This window comes from Cynocephalus volans, chromosome 3, assembly GCF_027409185.1.
Source record: "Cynocephalus volans isolate mCynVol1 chromosome 3, mCynVol1.pri, whole genome shotgun sequence".
NCBI lineage: Eukaryota > Metazoa > Chordata > Mammalia > Dermoptera > Cynocephalidae > Cynocephalus > Cynocephalus volans.
Window position 1 is genome coordinate 122,083,286 of NC_084462.1, and position 24,188 is coordinate 122,107,473.

The 24,188-nt window shown below is 35.4% G+C and overlaps 1 protein-coding gene across 1 annotated transcript in view; it reads left to right on the forward strand.

Moving 5' to 3' along the window:
* The window catches only part of TTC6 (tetratricopeptide repeat domain 6), a 164,397-nt gene that overhangs the window by 52,600 nt on the left and 87,609 nt on the right, over nt 1-24,188 (forward strand). Inside the window, exons 6-7 of the mRNA XM_063090125.1 lie at nt 13,919-14,060; nt 21,575-21,679. Of these exons, the coding sequence (XP_062946195.1) occupies nt 13,919-14,060; nt 21,575-21,679 (247 nt within the window). The remainder of the gene's footprint in view (nt 1-13,918; nt 14,061-21,574; nt 21,680-24,188) is intronic.

Here is a 24,188-nt window from a genome sequence, read left to right on the forward strand (position 1 = left end):
TCCATTTTATTCATGAAGAAACTTAGGCTTCTTGATATTCGGTTACTTATTAAGAATCCAGGTTTGTCTAGCTCAGTTTTTTTCAACTTTTTAAAAACTTTCACACCCTTAAGGAGACTTTTAAGACTTTTTTTCACCCTCCTGATTAAATTTTAATACCCAAGATATACTGTATCTGTTTATGGTACTGTATGTATGTCTTTCAGTTTTAATTTATCAAGTCAATGTTTGCTAAAAAATTTTTGAAAAATTTATATGTGAAGAATTTTGAAAATTTCAAAACTGCTCCAATGTCTCTGGTAGAAAATAACAGTTCAGCCTGACATTCTTTGGAATGTTTTTTAAATGCATCAAGCTGGCAGTAGAAAGTAAAGAAATAAACTCCTAGTAGTCATGAAATTCTACTATTTTGAGTCATTTCCATTAGCAGTCTGCACACCCAGCATCATTTTGAGGACCTAACAGCTTCTATTATTCATGCAGAGTGTTAAAAATGCTGGTTTCTTTTCAATTCTAAAAATTTTCACTTCAAGTAGACCTCACTTGCTTTTTCCAAGAGAGTCAATAAATGTTCTATTTGATGATGATAATTCTTGGCAATTTGTTCCTAAGTACCAAATAAGAAGTTAATTTAAGTATTGAATATTTAATTCTCTAGCATCCATCTCTTGAGGATTACCTTGCTAAACATGGCTTAACCTTTTCAAAATATATCTGTCTGCTGAGCTTACAAGTTCGGAGAAATGTATAATTTTTTCTGCACTAATAAGTGTTCTCAAGAAAGGTAATTGTAAACACAGAATGCATACTCTTTGATTTGGTGGCTTTTTGCTTTTCCTGTGCAATGAAAAATTAACTCCAAAGCATAATAATACTTTCGTCTATATAGTTTTAATGTTTTCCTAATTCTGCTTGTGGTAATTGTTATTTGTGCATACACCAAGGATATTTTACTGGACCAGTAAGGGTATACGCTTAAGTTTATTTGAAATAGCAATGTACTGTTCAAACTTATGTCTATTTTACTAAACAGCAGTTTTGAAGAGAACTATAAAAATACTTCATATTGACCATATTTTTGCTTTTAAAAATGATTTGTATATTGTATAGAGAAGTTTATAGATAGAAATCTTGGTATGAGATTTTGGATTTGAGGTTTTAAAGTAAGAGAAATCATTAAAAGCGTTTAAACGCTCACTGTTGATAGTTTGGTGAACAGCCTTCTAGTCATCTCTTGTGTATGTACATGTTTAGGCTATATATGGCATTCTATAGCCTGAACTTTTTCACTCAAAGTTGTGTGTGAACATTTAAATTATCTCATGATAGTCACTAATCTAACCAAGTCTTTGTGACACAGTTTGTATACAATTTATGACACTGTTGATTTCCTTATAATCTTGCCAAACTACCAATTGTCAGTCTTTTTGATTTTTTTGTAAGTGGGTGAGGGAAAAACATCTTTTTATTATTTCTATTTATTTCTGGTAAGATTGAGCATATTTTTAGATATATCCTGCTATGTGTTGTTCTCCTCCTGAGAATTATCCACTCATATTCTGTGGAGTTATCATTCATCTCTTTCTTTTTAATTTATAAATGATCTTTTTATTTTAAAGACTTTAATTATTTGTCAAATATGTTGTGGAATTTTTTTTCAATTTGATTTTTTCCTTTCAGTTTTATTTATGGTTTTTAATGCTATACAGAAGTTTTAATTTAAAAAATTATATATTTATTTATTTTATTTTATTTTTTTCATTGTATATGTGTATGGGGTACAGTTTTGTTTCAATATATGCATATATTGTATAATGATCGAATCAGAGTAGTTGACATTATCGTTTCTTTGTGGTTATAACATTCAAGATTCTCTTTTCTGGCTATCCTGAAATACACAAAACAATATTGTTAGCTATTGTCACACTAGGGCACCAGGGCTTATTCTTCCTATCTAACTGTAACTTTGTAACTTTGTACCACTCTACCAACTTCTCCCTAGACACCTTCCCCTGGCCCTTTCCCTGCCTCTTGTAACCACTATTCTACTCTCTATTTCTCTCTCTCTCTTTTTTTTCCTCTTTTTAATTTGTTTTTCTTAATTGACCCATGATAACTGTATATATTTATGGAGTCCAGTATAATATTTGTGTACATTCATACTGTATGCAATGATCATGTTCTTGGTATATACATCACCTCCAACATTTTTTATTTCATTGTGTTAGGAATACTCAACATCATCTCAACTAGCTGTTAAAGATATACAGTACTTTGTTGTTAACTGTTTTCTCCCTGTATTACCATAGAACACTAGGTCCCATTCTTCCTTTCTCTCTACTATTTTGTATCCACTGACCACCCTTTCCCCATCCCCCTCCCCTCTTCCCCCCACCAATTTCTAGTAACCACTCTTCTACTCTCTACTTCTATGAGATCAACTTTTTTAGTTTTCACACATGAGTGAGAACATGTGGCATTTCTATTTTTGTGCCTGGCTTATTTCACTTAACATAATTTTCTCCATGTTCAACCATGTTGCTGCAAATGGCAGAATTTCATTTTTTTTAATGGCTAGGTAGTATTCCATTGTGTATGTATACCACATTTTCTTTATCTAATTATCTGTTGATGGACATTTAGGTTGGTTCTAACTCTTGGTTATTGTGAATAGAGCCATGATAAACAGGTATACCCAGTAGTGGGATTGCTGGATTGTATGGTAGTTCCTTTTTTAAAAAAATATTATTTTTTATAAGCTTATTTATTACAAATTGTGATTTTTCTTTATGCCCTTTACCCAACCTATCCCTCCCCAAACCTCCCCACCACATCTGCCTCTTCCCAATCCCTAGTATTCTGAAAGTTCAAGGAATTGTTTAGGTCCTTCCTTCCTTCCTTCCTTCCTCTCTCCCTCCCTCCCTCCCTTCCTCCCTCCCTCCTAGTTATAAGTGAGAACATGCAATATTTCTCTTTCCTTGTTTGGCTTATTTCACTTAACATAATTTTTTCCACACTCATCCATGTTGCTGCAAATGGCAAAATTTCATTCTTTTTTATGGCTGAGTAGTATTCCACTGTGTATACCTACCACATTTTTCTTATCCAGTCATCCATCAATGGACACTTAGGTTGGTTACATATTTTGGCTATTGCAAATAGAGCTGCAATGAACATGGGAGCTCAGGTATCCCTTCCACATGATGATTTCCATTCCTTGGGATATATACCCAGTAGTGGGATTGCTGGATCATATGGTAGCTCTATCTGTAATTGTTTCAGGAACCTCCATACTGTTTTCCATGGTGGCTGTATTAATGTACAGTCTCACCAACAGTGTAGAAGAGTTCCCTTTTCTCCACATCCTTGCCAGCATTTGTTGTTCTTGTTCTTTTAATAATGGCCATTCTAAGTGGGGTGAGATGATATCTTGTGGTTGTTTTAATTTGCATTTCCTTGATGAATAGTGATGTTGAGCATTTTTTCATATACCCGTTGGCCATATGTATGTCTTTTTTGGAAAAATGTCTATTCAGTTCCTTTGCCCATGTTTTAATTGGATTATTTGTTTTATTTTACTATTGAGTGGTTTGAGTTCTTTGTATATTGTGGACATTAATTCCTTGTCAGATGCATAATTTGCAAATATTTTCTCCCATTCTGCAGGTTGTCTTTTCACTGTTAATTGTTTCCTTTGCTGTGCAGAAGTTTTTTAGCTTGACATAATCTCATTTGTTAATGGGATTGCTTTTGTTCCCTGTGCTTCTGAAGTAGAATTTGTAAAGTCTTTGCCCAGACCAATGTCCTGAAGTGTTTTCACTATGTTTTCTTCTAGAAGTTCTATAGTTTCCAGTCTTACATTTAATTCTTTCATCCATTTTGAGTTGATTTTGATGTATGGCAAGAGGTGCAGGTCTAGTTTCATTCTTCTGCATGTGGATATCAATTTTCCCAGCACCATTTATTGAAGACACTGTCCTTTTCTCAGTGTGTGTTCTTGGCTCCTTTGTCAAAAATCAGTTGGCTGTAGGTAGTGGATTTATTTCTGAATTCTCTATTCTGTTCCACTGGTCTATGTATCTGTTTTTGTGTTTTGATTACTGTAGCTCTGTAGTACATTTTGCTGTTTTGATTACTATAGCTCTGTAGTACATTTTGAAGTCAGGGAGATCAGAAGTTTTAATTTTTATGTAGTAAAAACTAACAATTGTTTCCTTTAAGTGTTTTAGTCTTGGTGTCTTTCTTAGAAAGGCTATTTCCACACTTAAATTTAAATGTATTCTCTCGTATTTTCTTCTAGTAATTTTAGGCTTCTTTTGAAAAAAATTAAATCTTTGATCCATCTGTAATTTATTTTTGTGAGAAAAATAGCATTATTGTTTTTCCCCCAAACAACTAGCCAATTGCACAATATGATTTATTCAATAAATCCTTTTTTCCTCATTGATTTAAAATGCCAACTTTTCATACCTTAAATTCTGGCATTTAAGTTTGACTAAAGTTTTTGAGTCTTCTTGTGGACTTATGTTCTATTTTATCAATGTCTATGTAAAACTGCCTGTGTATTTTGTTTATCCACCATAAATAAAGAAAGAATAGTTTGCAAAAATGTTGTTCTACAAATATTGGGTGACCTCAAGCCAGGTACTCTTTATAGCCAGTTTCCTGGTGGTGAGAGTTGCTTATGTTTAGATACCGGACTTCACCTTCATCTCGGCTTCAAATTACAGAAGAAATTCCTAATCAATTTTTGAAAAATGTGGACAGACCATTAGTTCTATGCATTCCAACAGCTGCAACAAGTGGAAAACCAAAGGTTAGTGTCCGAATTAAATATTTAATTTCATTTTTTATTTTGTCACAAAAAATAATAAAGATATTTTAGCAAGTATGCAAAGAAATGCAAAAGAAGAAAAACAATTACTCAAAATCTTGCTATCCAGATATAATACTATTAACATCTTTAAATATAGGATTTTTCCATATGCAAATAAATAATATAGAACAAAACTGAGATAATGCTATATATATACTGTTTTGTAACCTGATTTTTAAAAACTCATTATTATGTAAACATCTTTTCAAGTCAAGAAATACAGATCTGAATAATCACTTAAATTAATTAGCAAATATTTCTTGTGTACTACTGTGTGGCAGGTATAGAGATAGCCATGAGGGCAGCATAATCCCTGCTGGCAGGGAACCCGGAGACTTGAAAAAAGAAAGGTGATGAATTAATTACTGCGAATGTAACGTGGAGATGTGCGGAGTGCTATGGAATCATGTAGGAAGAATCCCTGATTATCTGGGGAGGTTTGAGGAAATGATACTTAAATTGAAACTGAAGAATGGAAGATAGCCACAAGGAGGGGAAAGAATGTTTTAGATCCACAGACTAGCGGCATCAGCACCACCTGGGAACTTGTTAGAAATGCAGGTGATTTGTATGTACATTGGCATTTGAGAGTCCCTGCTGTGGGCAATTGGAACTCATCTGAGAATTGGGAAGAAGTCCAGAACAGGAAGAGTAGTGTTACAATTGCCCGCGCGCACGTGCGTGCGTGCGTGCGTGCGTGCGTGCGTGCGCGCGCGTGTGTGTGTGTGTGTGTGTGTGTGTGTGTGTGTGTGTGTGTGTCTGTGCTCGTGCGCACTTGGGGGAGGTATTCTTATTCACAGTGCATTACAAAAAACGATAGGGTTTTTGAGGAAGACTGACATGATCAGATTTGCTTTAAAATATCACAAACGTCTTGACCTTTCAGTAGTATTTGACACAGTTGACCACTAACCCTTTCTTAAATCACTTTTATTTCTTGCCTTGGGAACCACACTCTCTCTTGCTTCTCATCTCTTGACATCTCAGCATTAGAGTGCCCAGGGCTCATTCTGGGACCTCTGTTGTCCCCTACCTATACTCTCAAGGTGATCTCATTCAGGGTTGTGGCTTTAAATGCCATTTATATGCTGATGACTATCAATTACTAAGATAAATGCACAGGATGTTCATCATGTCACTTTTTATAACAACTAAAAACTGGAAGCAACTGAAACGTCCATCAGTGGAAGACTTTTTACGGTGCATCCAATAATGGGATGCATTGCAACCATGCTGAAGCATGAAGTAGAGCTCCGTATGCTGAAAGGAAGTAGAACTACATATAGAAACGTGTGATTATAGAAAACAAACTTTTTTGTGTGAAAGAAATTTAAGAGACTGTTAGCTGTGATCCTTCTGTTTTCATTGTAGATTATACACTAAATCTATAAAAAGTGAAACTCTACTCTCTTGGGTTTTTTGCTTTATTTATGTGATATATATTTACCCTTTCTTCCATTTTAATCTTTCTTAATTGTGTCCCTTGTGAACTGCATACACTCGAATATTTTTAAGCTAATCAGAAATTTGTTTTCTTATAATAGATTGGATCACCCCGTATTCATTTATTGTCATATCAGATGTACTTTGTATTATTGTTCTTATTTTAAATTCTCTCTCATTTTTTGCTTCTTTGCTATTTCCTGTAATCTGTCACATTTGCCAACATTTGTCTGTGTATTTTGTTTGTTTGTATTGTTATGTGATATCTAATGTTGTGAAATAGAAATCTGAAGCCAGGCTGTTTTTATTTGTAAGTAATCTGTTTTTCCTCCGTTTCTCTTAGATGCTTATAAAATTTTAAATTTTGCTTTAAATTAAACAATTTCACTAGCATATATTTGGGAGTGGGTTGCTTTCTAGTTATTTTTTCCTAATACATGGAAAGCCCTTCTGATATGCAAATATAGCTCTTCAGTTTAGGACTTTTTCTGTTTTATTTTAAATAACAATTTATTCTATTCATCCAGTGCATTTCTTCAGGAAAATCAATTAACCATATTTTTGATTTTCATTATCTACACTGAACATTTATCATATCTTTGCTTTCATTTATCTCTCAAACCTTTTTTCATCAGTGGTTTCATTTTCTGAAGGGTAAATTTTAAAAATTCCTTTCAGTTCCTATTTTCATACTGCTATGGCATTATTTTTCTTAATTCTGTTAATCTCTTAAGAAAAATCTGTGTTTTGTTTTATCTGAGCTTTTGTTACCTGTTTTATGAAAACACTTAAAAAATTTCCTTGAGAACACAAAGCAAAAACTTTCTGAAATATTTTTGTTTACTTTAATAAATCTTTTCAAAAGGATGTTCTTCATTTAGCTCTGTGAATGCTATATTTCTTTCTTACTACACATTGCAGGTGCTCTGCATAAAACTCACATTGGGTTTTTCAGTGTACTCACCTTTGAATGAAGGTAGGTCATTTCTGGCTACCCAAAGTTAATATCGGATAGATTTACTTGGTATTTCTTGACTGATCATTTTGGAGGCATTAGAATACTACTTTCAGCTCTTAAGTAGGAGAATCAGAGATGTAGGTTTATTCTGCTGGTTCAGTCATTCCGGAAAGGTGTTGGGAGTGGGATGGAGCACGATCTGAAAATTTTGCCTGTGCAGTTTTTCTCTGAGATTGTTAAAACCATTGCAATAAGGGTGACATTTTCCTATTGGTAAAGATTATAGGCTTTTTTCTGCATATTTTTAAAATGTGTATTATGTATACATATGTTTTACAAAAAAATGACACCATATGTTATTTTGACAGCTTATATTCCTTTGAGGGTGTATATATATACATATATAATATATATTTTATAAAACATAAATTTGTATATATATATATGTAAAAATACGTAAAGACAGGTATATGAATAATTATTTTGCCTCACTATCTCTGCTACTTATAGCTTACAAATCAACTATATAAGATGTGTTCCCATTTCAAAGATTTTATCCAAACCCTCCAGATAGGGTGGTGGTATCTGATAAGAAAACAGAAAATTATCTAACATAAAATGCATTGAGGTACACTGCATTTATTATATAATTTTGTGTTAACATCAACTCTATGTGATAGATAAAGTCATTTCATTTCCCAAATGAAAAAAATGCAGCATAGTGATTAAGTAACTAGTCCATATTCATATAGCTGGTAAAAGATAGGATTCAAATCCAGGTCCACCTGATTTTAAATGTGGTTTCTATTATATCTCGGTGCTTTGCAAATTAGTGAAAGATCCTCTCCTTTTTTCTCTTTATGCTTCCTGTTGAATCCTCATTCTCTTCCTGTTTTCAGGACCAATCCTGACCTAAACTAGGAAGAATCTGAGGAGCTCTAGCTGGATAATCTGGAAGAAGCATATTTTACTCACCCATGGTGGTTTGTATTTGATCCACTGTGACCTAATTTTGAAAGCAGGGCTTCTGCTTACATTTGGGTAGTGATTCTATCTTGCTATTTATTCTATCCTACTATTCTTAGGAATTCAAAATCCTGCTTCAGAGTCTAAGCCAGGGATGGGGACTTGTTAACTGTGGGAGACTTCCTTGATGTTAGTTCCTTAACTACTGAAAGCTTTGGAGTCTCTGAATACTCCCTGGTTTTGAGTTCTCCATCATTGCTGCCCCCACTAGAATGTGCTATCATCTCATGCTAAACCTCTTGATGCCAGCTGTAGTGCACCATCATCCGGGGTCTGTCACATTTCACTTATAACCTTGTGTTCTTCTTTTGCTCTTTATTTCCTTCCAACGTGGGCATCTGGAACTCACCTTCCCCACCCATCCCCCATTTCCCACATTGTCTGCCTCCCCTCAGTCCTCAGGTCTTATCCTGGCTCCACTCCCATCCCTTACTTGGCCTTGCTGCATAATCCAGGCATGACCTAAGGTATTATACCACAAAGCATAAGACTTAATCCCTGTTTGAGGTCTAGCTGGTGCTGTGTCACAGAAGTACATATGCCAGAGCTGTAAGAGATCTCAGCATTCCCCTAGCCTAAACCTTTCGAATTATGGGATAAGGAACTGAGGTAAAGTTTTGCACCTTAAATAATAGTTGGTGGCAGAGTTAGAGCTTGAGTCAATAGTCATCTTAATTAGATTTCTATATATCTGCTTTGAACAAATAGCCCTATCAGTCATTTCATTAAGCACCTTCAATGTTTGATGAGATATTGGACTTGTGTGTTTCTGTTTTTATATGAAAATACCAAAAAAGAAAGTATTTGAAAATTTGTCTATTTCTGTAACTGACAATATGTGAAAACTGAAATTTTTTTAAAGTAAAGCAATGTCATTCCACCAGATGTCACTGTCTGCATGTAGCAATGAAGTTACAATCATTAAAAACACTACAATTCCCCCCTCCCTAATCATATTTTGTAAAAAAAAAAAAAAAATTCTATGTAGTTATATACTTAACTACTCAGTAGACTCATTTTATCAAGACCATATTCCCTACTTTTTTTTTTAAAGCATACAAAGTATTCATATGCCTCTGCTGCAGATTTTAAAGAAAAAAATTATACAAGGCTAAAGAAAATTATTTATGGGTTGGCATGTCCAAGAAGATGAACAAGTAAGGTTTTTTTCCCAGACTAAAGATTCTGCTTGTTAAACAACATTCCCTATAAGTTAATGTTTTCTGCATTGTGGATTGCGACCCATTAAGTGGGTTGTAGAAATTAATTTAATGGTTTGCTATAAGCACCTTAAAAAAATGGTGTCTAGACTAAACACTCCATTGCATGTAAGTATTACTTTGGTGAAACTTTTGTGTGTGAACACTCTTAAAATTTCCCTGTACACATCTTCTGAGTTACCTAAAAGTGACTGTGAGCTCTGTCCTGTGAAGCCTCCCTCAGGCTTTTGGATACCAAGGAGCAAGATAAATTTGCTAAGGAAGAGTGAGTGAAGCTGTGGTGGGGGAACTTCTCTTAGTCATACCTGGAGGGGGGGCCCCGGAGGGAGAACCCTTCTTCAGGCTCACAGGATGTAGCTCACAGTCGCTTTTATGTAACTCACAGAAGATGTGTGCAGAGATATTATAAGAGTACTCATGGCTTGGAGCAAATGTTTTCCAAACCTCTTTGACAGCCACCTACAATAAGAAATACATTGTATATCTCTGGCCTCATGGAAGAGCCTTGTTGACTTGGAAGGAGGTTTAACTTTCACTCTGACAGAGGTAGGCTTGTTTCCTACATTCATCCCCCTCCATGATAATAACAATAATTATTATAATATCAACCACTTACTGAGCATGTACTGTGTGCCGAGCTGTTCACATTTACTTATTTTGGTGGCTGGCAGGCACGGGGGTCGAACCCAGACCTTGGTGTTATAAGTATCACGCTCTAACCAACTGAGCTAACTGGCCAGTCCTAGTTCTAAGCATTAGACTCTTGATGACCCAGTCACTGTTGCCGTTCATAGGTGGGGAAACTGAGACCTAGGAAGGAAAATTTAATGGCTTTTGATAATGTCCTAACACTTTAATGGCCACACACACAATACACACAGGGACATTAAATGTCCTACCCGACATAGCACAGTAAGTGGCCCAAATGGGGCTTAAATCCTGCTTTTAACCTTATTCCAAAGGCTCACTCTTCCCACTATATCAGTGATTTTAGACTTCTGAGGATAAAGTCCATCTGGAGTGTTTAATAAATATAGAAATTCTTCACTCTATCCCAAACCTACTGAATTAGAATCTCCAGAGGAGGGGCTGGGAAGCTGTAGATTTGACAAGTATCCCAGGATGTTCTTATGATCAGGCTGTTTTAGGATAGACTGCAGTAAATCAGTGGTTCTTGAACTTTAGAGTTCATCAGAACCACTGGCAGGGCTGGGCCCCACCCTCTGAGTTTTTGAGTTTTCATTAGGTCTGTGGTGGGGCTCAATAATTTCTATTTCTAACAAGTTCTTATGTGATGCTGATGACACTGGTTATGTGATGCTGATGACACTGGTTAAAGAACACACCCTGAGAATGGCTTTAGTATCTCATGCTGACCCATGATTCTCTGTTCTGCAGGGCAGGGTCTGGGGCTGGCTTTGGCTGTGAGACTTTGCTCACTCAGCCCAAATTCAACAATATTTATTCAATACCTACTACATTCAAATCCTTGAGGGATGAGAAATGAATAAGTACTACTTCCTCCCCCCATAATCTATTATGACAAAGATATATAGAATAGAAAGAAGTATATTCTATAATGAAAGAGCAGATAAATGCAGCTTGAGAACTAGGGAGGCAGAGATGAATTTTGGCTGCGCTGAGGGAGTGTGTAAAGGTCATCTGGAGGAGTTGAGGTCTGACTGCATTGCCCTTGTCATTTTCATTGCCACGTTGGGCTACTATGATTGTTCATCAGTTTTCCCGTCATCCCTACTGCCATTGTAGTAATTATAGCCAATGTAGGTTGGGCAGTGGGGGAAGGGGGGTGAAGGAAGTAGGGTTGGCAAGGTAGATGGTGCCTAGACTGTGGAGGACCCTGACTGCCAGCCTCAGGAGCTTGGGTGTATTGTGTGTGTGGCCATTAAAATGTTTGGAGAGAGGCAACTGATGACAACTCTGGCAGGAGTATGTAGCAAGGATTGGAGGAGAGAGAGCCTGGAGATAAGGGAACAGCAAGGTGATATCACAGGACTCAGATGAGAGAAGGGGCAATGGGCAGGTGAAACACCCTGGAGGGAGAATGACTGGGATAAGTGGTTACTGTTGGGAAAGAGCAAGAGGTTGCAGATGGAGAGATTTTCAGTCTGAACCACTGAGATGGTGGTTTCCGAAGGGGAGAACTCTAGAAAGGGTTGGTTCTGTTCTGTGGAAAGAAAGAAGGAAGCAGGGAAAATCTGGAGAAAAATTTTCATATAAGTGACTCTTCTTTGAAATACAGGAGCAGTTGCTAACCTTGGGCAGCCTTTCTGCTATGGTCCTCCGTTCGTGTCTCCCAAAGCTGTGCACTCTAGAAGGCCCAGTGACTTCTTCCGCTTTCCTTCCGACATTTCTGGCCAACATTTCTCTCACTTTAGTGTGCTTTTGGAATGTGAAAGGGCAAAAGACACTAAGATGTAAATGACTTTTACTACCCCACTTGGGTTTAAAGCCAGATCAAAATACAGCAGTGCCTCAAGGTAGCTTCTTAGGTCACCCCTCTCCTCACTACCAACCCCCTACCAAATTTACAAATTCTTACTGTTCTTAATGCATGTGCTCTATTGGCTCATTCTCTTTGTCCCTAAACCATACATACCCTGTTCTTTTGTTTTTCTGGATATAGGAGCCAGGATTTAGTTGCAGAAAACAGAAACATCTTTAGCTATTTTAAGCAAAAAAGGATTTAGAAATGGGAAATTGGTGCTTAAAAGTCAATGGAAGGGTTGGAAAAATGGGTGTTAAGCAGGGAGGGCTTCCAGAGATGACTCATACCGCATGTTTAACTGGTTGCAAAGGTAGCTACTCCTTCTGGTACAGGCAGAAAGGTGGGGAATCTGGAAGCCAACACTGGCAGCATACCAGCTTAGCTGAGATCCAGGGATCAAGTGGCCTCTACTGTCATAGCTTTTGACTCTGGAGCCACACTGTGTCTGTTTGATATGCTCACTGGCAGAAAAAAAAAAAAAAAAAAGACAACTCACAAAAGAAGTAACTGGAACACTGCTACAGAAGAACTTGACATTGTCATGACTGTGCTTGCCAAGTGAAACATCAGAACCTTGTGCCTTCTAACCTGTATGTGAGTGCATCTGGTTAGTGGATCCTAAATCACATCTGGAACACTGGCTGTAGGAGTGTTTTTACTGCCACATCCTTGACAGTTCAGGAAAGCACTAAAGAAGGATGGAATGGGTGTTGAGTGGCAGTGGTATTCACCTTGCTGGGAGTTGACCTTCAGCTTCTCTTTTAATTCAGATATCTGAGTAGGTGAGATAGGAAGCTTTTTTTGGTGACTCTGTTTTGGCAAAGCCTTATCTTCTCCAGCCTGACTCTTGGCGGGTCTACTTCTTAAGAGCTGGTATGATGCGATTTGAGGGTTTCAGCATATTATTAAGGAAATAAGGTCAGTTGGGTTTGTGTATGGTTAGTCTTCAGATTTGGTGACTCATAAGGTGATTGTCTGTTCACATAATAGTATATCAAAAAGTTAGAGGGCACAGTACCTGTAAATACTTCCTTGTGAAATTGATATTGCTGTAGTCTGTATAGGCCTACTTTATATTCATTTTATATTTATTTTACAGTAAGTGTTGCAGTACAAAAATGTGTTTTCAAGCAGTCTATAGACACATTTTTATGACACATTTTTGATTTATCTCATCTCTTTTGTTTAATTAAAGCTTTTTTTGATAAGTTTTGTAACTCTATATGAGTATATATTCTTGTGTATATGTAGCTTGTAGCCTAGAAGGGAAGATCTGATGCCAAAACAGTTTTCTGTTCACCCCACCAAGATATGAATCAAGAAGGGAAAACCATAATGTGAGAAAGCAATTTTGCTTAGGGTGATGCTTTGCCCCAGTCTGAAAAACAAAATCATTTTTTGTGAGCTTGGAGTGAGGAGCAGGTTAGAGATCAGAAGGTAGAGAACTTTTTTACCTGTTTCATAATCAGGCTTTCATAAGATGAATTTATTGTTCCAATATAGTGAAATAAAACCATCACAGAGGTTGCTATTAAAATGTATATGGCTCACTCTGGAGAGTGCAGTGCTTAGCACTGAGGCCGCGGGTTTGGATCCTCTATAGGGATGGCTGGTGCACTCACTGGCTGAGTGTGGTGCAGACAGCACTGTGCCGAGGGTTGCAATCCCTTTACCAGTCAAAAAAGAAAAAAAAATGTATTCAGAACCAAACATAAATTATTTTTGGATTATTTCTCATTTTGGATGCTCTGACTTCTACACAATCTCTGCTTAGTACAGATGTCAAATGACAGTCAATGTTTTTATGTTAGTAGAGGTATGATGAGAGCAAACGCCTTTTGCTTTATCAGTGACTTAAAAAGAAATTTATTGTTTTTATCACATTGTAGATTACTGTATGGAATTCCTGTTATGGGAAACAACCAAGAATATGCTGAGGTTCCTCCAGCACCCTCAGGGATACCACCTGAATTGGCACAAAGAACTAAACAGCGTGTTCACAAACCACACCTGCAACTCCTGGGAGAGGAGGTAAGAACTTTCTTTAATATTAGTTTTCTCTATCTCACAGGTTCTCAAAATTTTTGGTTTCAGCATCCTTTTTTGGCTCTCAAAAATTATTGAGTAGCTCAGTAATTGTTTATGTGAGTTGTATCTATTGATGTTTATAATGCTAGACATTAAAACTGAGAAAGTGCTAAAATATTTGTTAAAATAGCAGCAATAAAATCATATGTGCTCCTGTAATATGCATTTTTATGAAAAATAATTATATATTTTCTAACAAAAGTTACTGGATTATTTTAGAGATTTTTTGACGAAAGTTACCGGATTATTTTAAAGATTTTTTCATTTTTTTGCAAATCTTTGAAATGCCTGCCTTCATAGAAGACAGCTGGATTCTCATCTGTTTCTGCATTCAATTTTGTGGTAGTTTGATTTGGTGGAACTATATGGGAAAAATGCTGGCCTCACACAGATGTAGTTAAAAAAGGAAAATCATTTTAATAGGCTTTTTTTCCCCCCATAATTGTGGATATTCTCCTATAATACACCAAAACCTAACAAATGATAGTTTCTTGAAAGTTAGTTGTGAGATGTCCACTTCTGGGGAGGGTGGAGTAGAAGTACTTTTCCCTATTCTTCCTGCTAAATACAACTAAAAACCATGCACATTACAAACAAAAGAAGACTCTGAAAGTTGGAGAGAAGGAGGAACAGTAGCTAGGAACTTCAGGACCCAAGGAATGGCATAGTGGTGAGTTAGCTCCCTGGGTTTTCTATTTTGCTGCATATATTCTACACTTGACTTGAAAAAGCCGGTAGTCTGAAAACACTAACAGGTAAAGACAAAAAAAAAAAAAAAAGTCTCAACAAAAGCCTGCTATCTCTAGCCAAACAACCAGGAAAAGGGTCGCCTATCAAGACACAAAATTTTTAGACAAATACCTGCTCTACTATAGCAAATCTACACCTCAATGAGATATCACTACAGAGTGGTTAAAATAAAATAATGGTGACAACGCCAAATGCTAGTAAAGATGTGGAGAAACTGGTTCTCTCATATATTGTTGGTGGGAATGTAAAATTGTATAGCCCTCTGGAAACAGTTTGGCAGTTTAAAAAAATAACAAACCAAACATGCAACTTGCATACAACCCAGCAACTGCATGCTTGGGTATTTTTACTAGAGGAATGAAAATTTATGATCACGTCATAGCTTGTACCCAAATATTTATAGCGTTTTATTCATAAAAACCAAACTGTCAACACCCTGGATGTGCTTCAATGGGCTAAGAAAACTGTGGTACATCTATACCATGGAATCTACTCAGCAATAAAAAGGAATGAACTGTTGATACATGTGACAACAATGGTGAATATTCAAAGAATTATGCTGAAAAAGCCAATTCTAAATGATTACATATCGTATGATTTTCATCAAATGAAATAATATAATATTCATCAAATGACAAAATTATAGAAATGGAGAACAGCTTAGTGGTTTCCAGGGTTTTAGAAAGGGGGTTGGGGGTGAGTATGGCTTTAGAGGACAACATGAGGGATTCTGACGATGATGGAAATGTTCTGTATCTTGATTGTATTGATGTCACTATTTTATGACATTGATTATACTTTTGTAAGATATTAACTTTGGGGTAAACTGGGTAAAGGGTAGGTGGGATCTCTTTATTATTTCTTAAAACTGCATGTGAATCTGTAATTTTCTCAAAGTAAAAAGCTTAATATAAAAAATGTGGTCAGTAAAAAAAAGAAAAAACAAAAATCCAGTTTAGTTAAAAAGAGAATGTATTACATGATAATTTGTACAACTAAAAAAAAGTTTGTTGCCATTGAAATCTGAAACCATATTAATGACTTTTTAATACCTCACTACATTAAAATCTATTGGTTTATCTTGTCGTTTGTATGGATCTTTTACCCACGCATGATTTTGTAACATCTTGCATTTGGTCATTCAGAAAATACCGTTCATCAAGTTATGTAGTTCTTCAAATGCTGACACATTTCACTATATATACAATATCAATGTAACTTATTTTTAATATCGTCAGAAAAGTGTTTAGCATTGGGAACCTGGCAAGCTTATGATGATGGACACAAATTTTCTAAAATTCTAATTTTTCTCAAAAGCTCAATTTTTTTCATCGGCACAAATATTCTCAAGTGTTTTATTTGAGAAGACAGGTTTGCTTCATTCCTTTTCAAGAAAATGTTTGCCGCATACCCAAGTCTCAATAACCATGGTTGATGTTTGTCCTCTCAAATAAAAATGGTGGCTAGTGCAGTTCACAGCTCAAACAACAGCACACATGTTTTTCCTCAAAGCCACCGTTATACTTCATCGTAGCCACAGGTGCATTTTGTGTGTACTTCTCATTTAATCACACTGAATATTAAAAAGATGTGTACTTAAAGGTTGATATTTAATAAAGTTAACAATTTTTCCTGCTTTCTGGCAGGCATTTTAAAGGTGCTGCTGCCTTGATTCATGCAAAGGCACTGTCAGCTTATCATATATATGCATATATGTATACATACACATACACAGACAACTTTCATCATCAGTGCAAATGTAAGCACGGTAAAAAAAGCCAAATAACCTTCTGTAGGGTTTTAGACAATGTTTTGAAAACTGGTGTTCTGCCCTATGTCTCATTTATATGAAATTTAAGTTACCTCTGAAACTAGTTTGCATGTCTCTCTCCTTTAGTGATCAGAATATTCTGACCTTGGGTTGTCAGTATGAACATGAGTTATTGTACATTGTAATCCTTAACACTAAGTTAACTTAGGAGGCTTTATAGTTAGTAATTTAGTTTGCTACCTGGTCTGTACCCTCCTTTCAAGTTCTAACAGCCAACCGCCCTGCTGTTTCTAATCATTTTCCTAGAACACTTCTTAGAAAGCTCTGAGCATTTCTGGGGAAACCAATTTGCCATGATTCATCTTTCTTTACTAGTTTAATTTGGTAAATTCTCTCTCGAAGGTGCATCTGTACTTTTGCTTGAGAGCAAATTACTGTTGTGCAGTGATAGAGCTCTCCTCCCTTCCCACTTAGAGGCTTGTATCCTGCTTCTTTCTAGGGCAATAATTTTATTCTGGGTGCTTAAGCTACTGGAAGTCTATCTACTACATGAGGGGAACTACCGTATTGTATGGAACATATCATTTAAATACCTGAAATCCTCTTAATTTCTAGGCGATCTTTGGAAGAAGAGTTGTCAGCTGATTTGGGAAGAGTTTGTTCATCTTTTAGCAAGTATTTCCTGGCTCTGGGTCTGAACAGCATCAAGTGATGCAGTGTGCCCAGCAAAACAAAGGACAAGTGAGACTGAAAATTACTTTGAATTCCAGTGGTGGATAAATTACTTGGCAACTGCAAAATCTGCCTTTCTCTAAATACTCTATTAGGAGGCAGGAAACATGTGATCAGGTACATGGAGTGGTTGAGGGATGTCTCTGACTAGAAATAAAAGCATTCAAGATTCAGTGTTATCATACAATTGTGGATCTTTATTTTACTGGGTTTGGGTCCTCAAATATTTCTCTAGAAAGTCTGTAATGTCCTCACTCCAGGAGATGTCACTGTTAAGAGTTCATAGTTAATGCTAGAGTAATGCTTGCAAGTTGATGCTTTAAAATCATTTGAGCTCATTTTCTGGTGGTGAAAGACAAATCTTTTGGGGGGAAAATGTGTGGTCCAATTAAGTATTTTTAAAAGCCAATAAAACTTTAAAGAAAACGTAATTACCAATAATACCATGGATTCAAGCAGCTGTTATTTTAAAATCTTACCATATTTTCTTCAAGATCTTGTCATAAATGCCTGATTAATTTTTTTGCTAGCAGCTATTTAAAAAATTTATTTTATTATTTTATTATTACTATGATTGTTCTGTTGCTAGTTTAAGACTTAAAGAAAACTTGCAAAGACAGTATTGAGGTTTCTCTTGTGTCCCAGACCTTGTTTCCCAAATTATTAACATAGCAATAGTGGGTCATCAAAAGATATGTTCAAGTCCTAACCCACAGTACCTGTAAATGTTAACTGATGTAGAAATAGGGTCTTTGCAGATGTAATTAAGTTAAAGATCTTATGATGAAATCATCCTGGATGTAGGGTGGACCTTAAATCCAATATGACACACAGATATATAGGGGAAAAGGCCATGGGACAATGGAGGCAGAGATTGGAATGATGCAGCTGCAAGTGAAGGCATGCCAAGGACTGCTGGCAACCATTAGAAGCTAGGAAGAGGCAAGGAAAAATTCTTCCCTAGAGTCTGCAGAGGGAGGATGGTCCTCCCTACACTTAATTTCAGAACTGTGAGAGAATAAATTTCCATTGTTTTAAGCCATGCAGTGGTAATTTGTTACGGTAGTCCTAAGAAACCTATGCAACATCTTACAAATGTGGTACATTTGTTAAAATTAATGAACCAATGTTGATACATTATTAACTAAGGTCCATACTTTGTTCAGATTTCCTTAGTTTTAATATAATGTTCTTTTTCTGTTCCAGGATCCCATCAGGATCCCATATTACATTTAGTTGGTTATGTCTCCTTGGGCTCCTCTTGGCTGTGACAATTTCTTAGACATTTTTTGGTTTTTGATGATACTGACAGTTTAAGAGTACTGGTCAGGTATTTTGTAGAATGTCTCTCAATTGGGATTTGCCTGATGTATTTCTGATTGAATTGTGTTATGTGATTTTGGGAGGAAGACTACTGAGGTAAAGTGTCATTTTCATCATATCATATCGAGGGTTCATACTATCAACATGATTTATCAATGTTGATATTAACCTTGATCCCCTGACTAGGTAGGGTTTACCAGATTTCTTCATTGTGAAGTTTCTCTTCTTTCCACATTTCCATGTTGTACTCTTTAGAAGGAAGTCACTACACATAGCCACATGTAAGGAGTAGGGAGTTATACTCCAACTTCTTGAATCCACAAAAATTAATTAGAATTCTTCTGTAGAGGAAGTTTGTCTATTTCTCTCTTTTATTTGTTTACCATTATTACTTTATTATTTATTTATTTATTTGCTAGAATTGTTTGAGCCATTAGGATAACTCCTTCAGTTGCCTTCTGTGTCCCTTTTTACATACCCCATCCATCAGTAGGATTTTTTTTTTTTTTTAGCACTTTCTTAACTGTTAGCAGTACAAGATGTTCCAGGTTCATTTTTTGTATTTCCTGCCTTAGTCATAGAATTTGTTGCTTCTGCAAGGATCCCCAGTTTCCTTTACTGAAGAATGTAATCAGAAACCAAGATCTGGGCAATTAGGTATGCTTGTTGCTACTGGAGCATTGTTGCTTATAACCCCTATCAGCTGACAAAGCAAGGAAATATTTATGTGTATACTAACTTGTATAAATACACGTATCTGTAAGTATTTCTATATGTAAACATGTGTCTATATTTAGCTAAACATGAGTTTATACTGTTGTCTTCAATTCTAATTCATTACCAAATGGCTCAGTCCAACTTGTAACCTTGCTTATTTTATTTTTTTAACGATCATATTATTTTTCTTTATTAGCCTGTCAATATGGTGGATTACAGCAGTTGGTTTTTGTATGTTGAACCTGCCCTGATTACGTGGAATAAATTCTACTTGGTTGATACGTATAATTCTTTTTATACATTCTTGGATTCAAATTTTATTGAGGATTTTCATATCTATATTCATGAAAAATACTGGTCTGTAGTTTTCTTATAATGTCTTTTTCTGGTTTTGGAATGAAGATAGTGCTGGCCTCACAGAATGAGTTAGGAGAGTTCCCTCTGCTCCTATGATCTGGAAGAGACTTGAAGAACTAGTATGATTTCTTTTCTAAATGTTTGTAGTATTTACCAATAAAGCTACCTGCACCTGATGTTTTCTTGGTTTTGGAAGATTCTTAATTATTGATTAATTTTTAATACATGGAGGGCAATCAAAGTTATCTATTTCTCTTGTGTGAGTTTTGGTAGTTTGTGTGTTTCAAGGAATTGGTCCATTTCATCTAAATTATCAATGGTGGCTGTAGAGCTGTTCATAATATTCCTTTACTATGCATTAATGTCCATGGGATGAGTAGTGGTAGCCCATCTGTAATTTCTGATATTGGCAATTTGTGACTTCTCCCTTTTTCTATTCCCACATCAACAGTGACAAACTTGGCTCCCACCATCCTGCATCAATTTACTTATATTCAATTCCGGTATACATGTAAAGGAAAATCAGAATTGTTAATCCGTATTCCCGTGGGACACAACTTTATCAGCTAAAGTACAGTGCTGTATGTACAGGGTTTTTTTTTTGCCTTTAACTGTATGTAGTCCACTCATTTACAATGTTAGTAAGGCCAGTAACTTCCCTCCCGCCCTCTTTGGTAAGGTTGTTTCATACATTTGTAACACAGATTGTTTTGTTACATTCTGCATTCCATCCTGGGATTCCTCCTGACCTCCGAAATGATATTTTTTAAAAAAAAATTTGCGTTATGTTAAAATGTGCTCTTTGTATTGTAAAGTTCAGTGGGTTTTGACAAATGCATTATGTTATCTAGCCACAATTCCAGTATCATACAGAATAGTTTTACCTGCTTAAAAAATCCTGTCTGCCTGATTAATTTTTATTTGGAAAAACTTTAAGATACAAAGAAATACAGAAACCAAAATAGCAAATACCTGAAGACATGTTATCAAGAATTTGTAAATGTTAACATTTTGTTGTATTTGTTTCAGATTTTTTAAAATGAAAGAAATTTTAAAAATTATTAAGTTAAGTCCTTTTATACTTCTTCCTAATTCCATTTCTTTTCCTCCCTACTCAAGGGCAGTTGCTGTTAGAACTGTGGCCTTTCCTATTGATGAGTTTATACTTTACTAGATGTATGTGTGACCCTAAACAGTAAATAATATACTTTTGTGTGTTCTAAATACTTTTATATAAATGACACAATTTTGTATGCATCTTTCTAAAACTTGCTTATTCTGCTCTCAGTACTATGCTTCTAAGATCCAAACTAATTTTAAGATCATAATTTTTGTGTTCTAGGGACCTGATAGTGCTTAATTATATGAAGATGCCACATTTATTCATCTGTTTCTCTATTAATAGACATTTAGATTAGGCTTTGCTTTTTGCTATTTCTCATGATCTATAAATATCCTGCACCTATTTCTCCATGCATGTGTGTAGGAATTTACCTAAAGTATATAGCTGGAAATGCAATTGCTGGAGTACGTGGCATGTACATTTTTCTATTTTGCTAGAAATGGCCAATTTGCCTCAAGTGTGGTTCTGTGAATTCCCCACATCCTTAGCATCACTTGGTATTGCTGACTTTATGTTTTTGCTAATCTGATGGGTATGAAAATTTGTCTTTCCTAAACTTTCAGAGGTGTGGAGCTAATCAGGTCACTTTCTTAGCGACTGGAAGCAATTTTGACAAGAACTTGGGTTTTTACCCAAGGCACCATTTGTTACTGTTTCTAATAACCTTTTATGTTATTTTTGAAGATGTCTGCTTATCCAGGATTTACAAAGTTGTTTTGGAATCCAGCTGCACCCAAATTCTCTGTTCCAGAATCTGTCATGAGGGAAACTGTATATCCAAAGTATGAGGTAAAATACCGAATGAGTTTTCTCTATTGTTGTTGTTATTTAATAATTAAATTGTATAATTGACTGTGACATTAAATTTTACTGGAAAGTTGTTATGTAAATTATCAGTCAACTATTGCCATAATCAGGATTGATTGATAGTACAATAGAAATTATTTATACATGGAAATAATTGTTATATGTATGTATCATTATATGTGTATATATACCTATATACTCATAAAATTATTTTAGATATTCACAAAATGTATGGCTGTAATTTTATATAATATATACATATTTCTTAGAAATGTTACACATATCCATGTTACTTTAGCCAATCAAGAAAAATATTCCACTTTCTTTTTGAAAGGATATTTTATTTGATTGAGGATTCAAGATATAAAGCCACTTAGGTTGTTTAGAGGATCTTCATGGTATTTTCATTTGCTTTTAAAAGGGCATTTTTAGTTAAATTAATGTTAAAAAGAGTTTAACATACCCAGATACAATTGTTAATCTTGTTTCTTCTTCCCTTAAAGAATGTTTGCTTGCTTTCATTTTATGTTACACTGCTTATTTTAAAAACTAGAAAAATCAAGAGAAAAAACCCCAAATCATCTATTATTCTTCTCTCTTAGGCAATTACTGCCCATTTTGTGGTCCATTTTCTTTCATTTGTAATTCTTCTCCTCCTGTCTCTTTCTCTTCTTTTCTTCTTTTTCCTTATTTTCTTCTTCCCTCTTTTTTTCCTCCTTAAAATAATTCAGTGATGAGCATCATTGTACCTAAATTTTTAATGGCATTTAGTATTTGTGCAGTATTTTGGGCAGCTTACTAAAACACAGATGTCAGAAAAGTATAAAACAAAAAAGTTAAAGAAATCATGGGGAAAGCATAACAAGAGCAATAGCATAATAAAGGCAGAGGTAAGATTAATACAAAGAAATTCAGTCCATATACGCTGTTGCTTGAAATGTGGTCACGAATTTACCTCTCAGTTTCCCTGCAACCAAAGTGGGGATGGACTCATGTTTGTATTTAACCTATTGATACTACATGTTTAGAATGATAATGTTGAAATATCTTCACATTTCTTGGATTACTTGGTCATGGTACATTATTCTTAAATATTATTTTGAATTGTTAGGTCATATGTTTTTATTTTTAATATATACTCATGGGTGAAATATGTGTGTAGTGTATTGTTTCCTTTGTTGGAATTTGCTCTCAGAGGTATTTTTGCTTCTTAATTTGGATAGCATTTCATCTTGTTTATTATTCTGGAATTGATATAGCATAGGAATAATCTTATTGAAATTTGGAAGAATTCACTGTCTGAACTTACATGAACAATTTGGGAAGGTAATTGTTTGATAACTAAAAATTTTTCTTTTGTAATTTTTGGCTTATACATGTCTACTATATTTTATTAATTGGTAACATATTCTTACAGAAAGCCATCTATTCAGTTGAGGTTTATCACCTCTCCCAGGGTGATGGAGATGCAAAGGATTACTCAAAGCCTATTTCTCCAGAGCAATGAGAGGCCCAAAGGGGTTAATCCCAGGAGGAATTCCCTCAAGAGAGAAGGATCCCTAGGAATAGCCCCAAATCAGGTGTTCTCTCAGTTTTTATTGTCCAGGCAAGAAAGTTACAGAGAAGAACACAGGTGGTTAATCAGTCATAGTGTAAGCAATTTACTATCTAAGGAGTCAAAAAAACTAAGCAATGTGAAGTACAAAAAGGAACAATGAGATAATCGTCATGGCAACACTTAGTTCCGCAAGAAACTTAAAGGAACAGCTGAAGGCAAGATGTGGAACACCCCCCAACCATTAACCTTGAAGCTTTTAGCTCACATACTTTCCCATCATTAGGCTTAGCTGCACCAAGGATGACTGCCCTTAGAGCAGTCACTTTCGCTGTATTACAGTTTTTCTTTTATCTGCAACAGAGACTTTAGACCTGTGAAAGTTTTCTGTTTTTCCTAATCTTAGCATTTCTATGTGTAATTCCAAAAAGTTAAGCTGTTCCTTAAACACAGGGCTTTGGCCCTGCTAAAACTAAGGACTGTGTCCCTACTAAGCTACTACCTATGCTAAGGGCTTTGGCCCTTCTAAAAACTAAGGACTGTGGTCCTATTAAGCTACTACCTATGCTAAGGGCTTTGGCCCTTCTAAAAACTAAGGACTGTGGTCCTACTAAGCTAAAGATTAAGGCCCTGTGAAGTACATGTGCTTTATTAATGTTAGTATTTACTGTAAATTAAAGATGCCTAGCACTACTGTAGATATCATGGCCAGTCAGCCAGGAAAACAAATGAATTCAACCCATCGTCTTTGACAAAAAACTTTTAGATTAATTATTAATTCAATTTTTGCCCCTCTGAACTTTTGCTACATCTCTCTTTTAAAATTCTTTGGTTATTGTCTTACTTTCCATATAATGTTGACATTCTATTTGGGCATTTTTCTAATTTCTTGTGTTGAAAATTTTATTAATTCTTTGTCTTTTTCTTTTTAAGTAA